General features: G+C 35.7%; 2 protein-coding genes across 2 annotated transcripts; both read left to right on the top strand.

Annotated features, from left to right (window-relative positions):
- Positions 1 to 3,286: 3,286 nt before the first annotated feature.
- Positions 3,287 to 5,489, top strand: LOC121777456 (U-box domain-containing protein 30-like). Its single transcript, XM_042174722.1, has one exon. It carries the CDS (start codon positions 3,850 to 3,852, stop codon positions 5,179 to 5,181), a length of 1,332 nt encoding a protein of 443 aa, XP_042030656.1. The 5' UTR covers positions 3,287 to 3,849; the 3' UTR covers positions 5,182 to 5,489.
- Positions 5,490 to 5,903: 414 nt separating this feature from the next.
- On the top strand, positions 5,904 to 6,485 carry LOC121777855 (pectinesterase inhibitor-like). The gene has a single exon (XM_042175203.1). It carries the CDS (start codon positions 5,904 to 5,906, stop codon positions 6,483 to 6,485), a length of 582 nt encoding a protein of 193 aa, XP_042031137.1.
- Positions 6,486 to 7,693: the final 1,208 nt, after the last annotated feature.

Genomic DNA, 7,693 nt, shown 5'->3' with positions numbered 1-7,693 from the left:
GGAAAAATTTTAATTAGTGTATGACTTTTAATTAATTATTTATTTAATTACATAATTTTAAAGAAATGGAAATTACTATATATTTTAATTAAATTGCACATATATTTAATTAGAACATATCGTTGCTATGAAATGATTAAAAGAAGATAGACACGTCGGTGATATTAGCAGATTTTGAATTCTCTTTGAGGCCTTTCGTCGAACAGTTGGTGCGTGAACCTGCGCGCGCACAGAATCAGCACCAAACTCGATCTACAGCCACTCCAAACTCAATATATGAATGAGAATCAGGTGGGAGAGGGGTGATTATGGTTGATATTGGTGGAATGAGCGATGCCACCCACGTATAGTATTCTCACACAAATTCTACATTTCAAACTTACAAAAACACCTTTTATTTAGCAATCAATGTAGTGCCCTTAGTAATGAATAGCTATAGTGGTCGAGACATGATGTCATATGATTAATAACAATTGTATAAAGACAGAAAAAAAGAAAAGCTATAATATTTTTTAAATTATGATTAACTAAACATACCATGTGATAACATATCTAAGACTCTAAATACTCTCGTCGTTCCAAGGAAGATGATCCTTCTTTGGTGGCATGAGAGATTTTATGTAAATTATAAATTAATTTTGTGAGTTGAGAGATGAAAGAATAAAGCAAGAGAAAATAAAATACAGATAAAACTATTTCCATTTTTAGCAATGTAACATCTTGGTTGAGACAAACCTAAAATGAATGTGAATCATCTTCGGTGGGACATATGTAGTACATTTTTAAACGTAATTAGAATTTAATTGCTTTTTTTAGTAAATGAATTAATATTTAAAGGTCGTTTTGGCCAACTCACACACACGAATTTAACTATGTTTACAAATTTGGATACGAGGCTGGTAAAAAAAATCAATTGGAATACATTTCGAAGGCCCAAGAATTATATGATCCGTAATTATAGAAGTTTATTCCATGTACTAATTAATTTATATTCTTCTATAAAATGTTGATTTATTTTATAGTGTCATAAGTTCATGATACCGACTTGCAAAGATGATAGTCATTTTGATTATCTTAATCAAATTCGTATTAGCTCCATAACATTTGAAAACAAAATACTATTAAATTCGAACTTTCAGTTTTTCATAATTGTCCATTTGTGGAGTATAAAATAACTTCTTTTTGGTAATATTCAAAATAATTTGGTTTTTTTAAAATAAATAATTTCCATCTCTTTCATTTCTACTCTTTTGTAAATAAAATGAAATCGTTTTACATATCACCAAAAACCGTCATTGTATGCATGAATAAATAACTAAAAGTATTCATTTAATTTTTTGTTTCAAATCTTTTTGATTCACTAGAGTGATTAAACAGATACTAAGCAAAAAGGCACAAAATACCATAATCATGATGAAAAGAAATCTAAAATATGAAGATAAAATTCTTGATTCACTTGTGTTCCTCCTCCTCCTCCTCCTCAGCAGCACTGAGTTGCATACAAATTAAAAAGGAGCATTGAATATATATATACGAGTAAATGATTAAAGAAATTGGTCAAATGATATGGAATAAGGGGCTCACACATAAAAACCAGTACATAAACCGACTCTTAGGAGACCAGCGAAGCAAAGTGTAGCAACGTAATCCCCGGGCTTGGCTTGGCTTGGAATAGCGAAGACTAGTATCCAAGTTGTCCCTATCAGGCTGGAATAGGTAGCTCCCATGACTACCGCATAGCGATCCTCATCCTCCTCACTCTCACCCTCAACCTTCACTTTCCCAACTTCATTGGAGGACAGATGGTAGACGAACCAATGATATGTGCTATCGATAATGAATAGAGTGTCGCACCCTACATAGACAAGGTTCCTCTTCTCCGTGTGGTATAATGGTTTTGGGAGGTTTTTTTCTATGACTTTCCACACATGTGTCTGCATGCCATGTTGTATGAGAGGAGAGACGGGTTTTTTTTTTCTGTGTAGGAGAATGTTGGTTGGTAGAATTTTTTTTTCGTATAAACAACCGTGATAGTATATCACAACCACTTGGTCAGTCCACTGAAAGCAAGAATTTGGAAAGGGATACCCGATTCCGCCCTTTGGGTAAGCAACGTGAAGCGTAAACCGCCGTCCATATGCTATGCTGCTCAATCAAATTAGCCCTAATCCGTATCTAAATTAGATAAACAAACATTAATCACTGAATCGTGACCAATCTCAATTCAAATAAATTTAATTGAAACTGTTTCACCAATCATCCTACACTAATTTAGATTAAGATTATACACATAGAATGAATTGTGAATAAATTTTAATTGAAACTTGTTTCACCAATCATCCTACGCTAATTTAGATTGAGATTATACACATCGAATTCAACATATTCAAAAAATCTTAATCAATTTCACATAAAAATAAGTAAATTTATTACACTATTTTCGCTAATTTTGGGGAGCGGCGAGAGAGGAAGTTGAAAATATGTAAACAGAAAATTGGAGAGGCGACCGTGCTTTTATATCTGGAATGCTTGGGCCATTAGTATTAGGCCCGTTGAAAAAATTCAAGTATAATAAAAGCAATATATATATATTTCAAAGCCCAAAACTGTGATCCGTAATTACACATTTTCTTTGCAATTATTAAAGTTTTTCATTGAACTAAACTATTGAGATGTGTTATTAATCGCTCATATTTTTTATTTCTTATCAAAGGAGAAAAACAATACTAGTACTATTCTATTAGGCTGGAGGTGATTTAATTATTGTCCATGAATTTTTAAATTGGTGAAAAAAAAATCATTTTCACTTTGGAGAATTGTGTCAATTTTTCACAATGGGTTTTATGGTGACGGTCGAAAATTAATTATAATTAATCATCTTTTTTCCATTAAAAATGAAACATTTTCTTTTTAATATTGTTTAATTAAAATGAAACATTTTATAAAATTAAAATAACACCATCTTTACTTTTTTATCTTTCTTACTTTCATCTGTCATTATTAACTCATAAAACAACACTACATATAATTTTATCCTGAAAAACAAATATTTCATATTTATTGGGATATAGGGAATAATTATAAAAATTAATTTAATATTTTGCTTTAATTTTTTTTTACTTACTGGAATGATCGAAAATCTGATTTAAATAAATGTTATCCTCAAAATTCATTTTGTGAAGTTCTCAACATTTCCTAATAAAATATGCTATTTTTTTTTTGGTAATTCAAGTTTATTTAATAGAAGTGGATCTGGATTCTGGGCCCAGAAACAAAGGAAGAAAAAGAGAGATGAATTACTATAGCCTAAGCTGGACCAGATATGCTTTCTCTATCCTCACTTTCTATCTATCTAGTTATCTGTCCCTTTGCCTGGATTGCCTTTGAATCATCATTTTCACAGGTTTTTGTCATCTGGGACTCACTTATTTTCTTGTTTTTCTGTTGCGTTTTGATAAAAATCCAGCCTTTTTTCTCGTTATGCATTTCTGTCTATTTTGATTTGATTGCTCCCATTTTCTTCCCTGTTGGGTTCATCTCTGTTTTGGGCTTGATTGAAAAAGATGGAAAGATTGATTTTTGGGAAGTGTGTTGAAGTATGAGTGTTGAATGATGATGGTGATGAGTCTTTTGACCAGTAAAAGGGGGAAATGGATAAAGTAGAGAGAGAAACCCCCAAATAAAGATGTCCCCTTCCCAACAGTTGTTGATGTGGAACTTTTCATTCTTTCATTACCCCCTTTTCATTCATACACATGTGTGCTTTATAGATGGTTGAAATTCTAGGTTTTATTACATGTTGTTTGATGATTGAGTAGTTCTTTTAGCATAATAAGCTTTTTGGTAAGAATGCCTATGTTTAAGGAAGATGGGATTCTTGGAATTGAGGTTAGATTAGATGGGTGCATATTGGATGTAGATAGAGAGGTTAAAGATGGGATTTTTAGTGGAATTGTAGCTGGGAATTGTAACTATGTGGGAGGGGAGAAGTTGGATCTCAAGAAAATGATTGAAGAGCTGAATTTGGTTGAAGTTCCATCTGTTTTCATTTGCCCCATCTCCCTTGAGCCAATGCAAGACCCTGTGACCCTCTGCACCGGCCAAACCTACGAGCAATCGAACATTCTCAAATGGTTTAGCTTGGGGCATTACACGTGCCCCACGACGATGCAGGAGTTGTGGGACGACACACTCACATCGAACAAGACTCTCCTCCATCTGATCCATGTGTGGTTCTCTCAAAAATATGTCCAAATGAGGAAGAGATCCGAGGACGCTTATGGGAGGGCGTCCGAGCTTCTTGGTAGCCTTAAATCGGTGAAGGGGCAATCGAGAATTATGGCTCTTAAAGAGCTGAGGGGAGTTGTGGCTAGGTATTGTTTAGGTAGGAAGGCTGTTGTGGAGGAAGGGGGTGTGGCTCTGGTATCCTCGTTTCTTGGCCCGTTCACCTCTTATGGCGTGGGGTGTGAGGTTGTGTCGATTCTTGTGAATTTGGACTTGGATTGTGAGTCGAAGAGGGAGTTGATGCAGCCGGCAAAGATGTCATCTATTGTTGATTTGTTGAATGAAGGGTCTGTTGAGACTAAAGTGAATTGTGTTAAGTTGATCGAGACGTTGATGGAGGAGAGCGATTTTAGGGCGCAAATCGTCTCGAGCCATAGCTTGTTAGCTGCATTGATGAGGCTGGTGAGGGATAAGAGGCATCGTTTCCCCGGTCTTCGCCTACTCAAGCTCGTTTGCACGAGTGAAAAAGCCCGAGTCTTGACAGTCAGCATCGGGGCTATACCTCAGTTGGTGGAGCTGATACCGGCCTTGAATCCAGAGTCCGTGGAGCTGGCCCTGTTCGTGCTGGACACCCTCTCGTCCGTGCCAGAAGGGAGACAAGCTCTGAAGGATTGCTCGGGGACTATACCAAATGTCGTGAAGCTGTTGATGAGAGTGTCCGAGAACTGCACAGAATACGCCTTGTCGATCTTGTGGTGTGTATGCAAGGTTTCGCCCGAGGAATGCTCGCCCGTTGCAGTGGAGGCTGGGCTTGCAGCGAAGCTCCTCCTCGTCATCCAGAGCGGCTGCAGCCCTGCGCTGAAGCAGCGTGCGTCCGAGCTTTTGAAGCTATGCAGCCTCAATTACTCGGACACGATCTTCATCTCCAAGTGCAAACTAACTAGGACAATGAGATGAGCTGTTGATCAAGGTGTTTCGACGGATGTGGAGATCCGTGTTGTACGTAAGCGCACGCGCCTTGGCCGTGAAACAAGAAGGTGGCTCGTGCTCGTGCGTTGCAATAAGGCACTAGAGAAAGTGTCATTGTAAAGATATATGTGAATCTCCACATTTCTTGAATCTTTGATGTTTGAATGCCCTCCAAATTACTTCTGCAAATTGTGTAAAAGTTAATTTTTTTTTTTTTGGATGTGAACTAGAGTGTAAAATGTAGAGAAAAAGGGGCGTTTGGGTTCCAATTTTTATATTTTTCAGTTATTATTGAATTTTGAGTTGGTTTGATTGTTGGTTGGTTGATACAAATTGAAGAATTAGAAAAAACAAAATACAGAGATCTCAGAGTAAGTAAATTATCACAGGCAAAGCTACATGGTGGGCTGGGGCCCATGATCCCCAATAATTTTGTATTTTTTTTAGATATTTTAGTATATTTAGTAATAATAGTATGTCAAAATTTTAAATTATTAGTAGCATTCAGTTACTTGAATTTGAGTAACACTTACTTAATAAGTTAATATAACTCCCTTTATTAAACGCATTTAATTAATCCAAATCAAATAACACCCAAAAAATTCAATTTTGAAGATGAAACCTACCCTTGTAATTAATCCCAATTAATGACACAAACCACTATATAAAACAAATCAATCTCATCAAACAATTCCACACCAACACCAAAAATGGCTTCCTACTCCCAAAAACTAATCCTCATCACTCTCATCCTCACCATCACAATCCCAATCTCAACCGCCCATAGAAGAAGATGGGGGAGAAGATCACCCAGCCGCCGCGGCGGCGACGACAACGCGGAGCAATTCCTCAGAGACATCTGCTCCAGCCACGAAAAAGCCGACACGTGTCTGAGCCTCATAAAGGGGGACCCGCGCCTATTTGACAATTCAAACAGCGTTGACGCGGTCAACGATGTGATTGATTTGGCACTAGAGAAAATCAATGCGTTTGGGGAGCAGCTCAACAAGTGGTACGAAGACACCAATGACGACAGCATCAGAGGGAGGTACCGCACGTGCGCCGAGAACTACGACGACGTCCGGGCCCACGTCGAGGATGCGGAGAGGGACTTCGGGTCGGATGACTTCCGGAGCGTTGCGGACCGGGTTGACGAGGCTAGGGACGAGTTGGAGAGGTGCAAGCAGGTGTTCGGGCCCGGTTCGATCGACCCCGGTCATGTTGAGAACCGGAACAATGAGATTGAGATTTATTTGGACATTGTTCGGGATGCGACAACCCGCTTGGACTAATTAATCAGATGGAAATCTGAAATAATATGAAGTTATGATATTAAATTATTGTGGAAGTAATAATATACTATGAAAATATTGATGGTAGAATTATTTTGTTTTGAAATTCGTATGATTGTTGACATAATAGTGATAGGACATGGTATGATCGGTCGAGACTATTAACTGCATAAGCATGATGATTGCTTGAATTTTATGAAAATAATATAATATTTTTGTTTTTTCGGATTTATTTAGTGTATAAAAGAAGTAAATAATTGAACATAATAAAATTAAAATAACACCTCATTTATAAACCTAATTTTTAACTAACGAAGCTAGACAATACACTAAAGTATATAGTACAATTTTTTTAAGAGAATAAAAGTAATTAAAATAATAATATTATATTTTAATAGGCTTTTCCAAATATAGTGCAGCTTGAAAATATCGAATTCCTAGTAGGCCAACCCGATAAGTACATGTGCCCAATAAAGTTCGATCCAAACTCATTAATTTTGTGTGTGTTCGCATCAGATTTTCTTATCGTGTTACTTGGACATGACTTGAGCTGCAATGAGACGTTTAAAATTATAACAATTTGGATCACAATTAAAACAATATTTTAAATAATACGAAATATGGAATTAACTTCGCCAAATTATGGAATAAGTAATGGAGTAGTAATAAACAGATTGCGAGTGAATTATTTTATTATTTTTATCTATCTAGGTTAATACTAAAAATAAACGGCTAATTAGGGCATAAGAGAATAAATTGATAGCTAAACAAAATAAATAATACGAACTATAATGGAGTAACAAGTATTTCCACTTAATAATAATAATAATAATAATAATTTGTCAATTATTTAATAACCGTGTGCAATGACAATGTTTTGAAATAAGCATAGTGTAAAAGATCTTAGAAACTAATACTAGTAAATAAGAAAAAGAAATTGACAAAAGCTCAAATTAACCAACACTTAAATAACTCCTTTATTAAACAAAAAAAAAACATAACTCCTTTATTAAAAGTATGTAATTAATCTTCCACACTTCACAATTTGAAGTTGAAACTTACCCATGCAAAGAATTAATGACACCAAGTACTATAAATTTATATTTCAACAAATATGCCTCCTCATCAACAAAAAATCCCACACTACTAGTAAAATGACTTATTACTCACAAAAACTAATCCTCATGACTCTCATTCTCACCATCACA

This window comes from Salvia splendens, chromosome 18, assembly GCF_004379255.2.
Source record: "Salvia splendens isolate huo1 chromosome 18, SspV2, whole genome shotgun sequence".
Classification (NCBI taxonomy): Eukaryota; Viridiplantae; Streptophyta; class Magnoliopsida; order Lamiales; family Lamiaceae; genus Salvia; species Salvia splendens.
The sequence above is the reverse complement of the archived record's forward strand: the minus strand, read 5'-3'. Positions and strand labels throughout refer to the sequence as shown.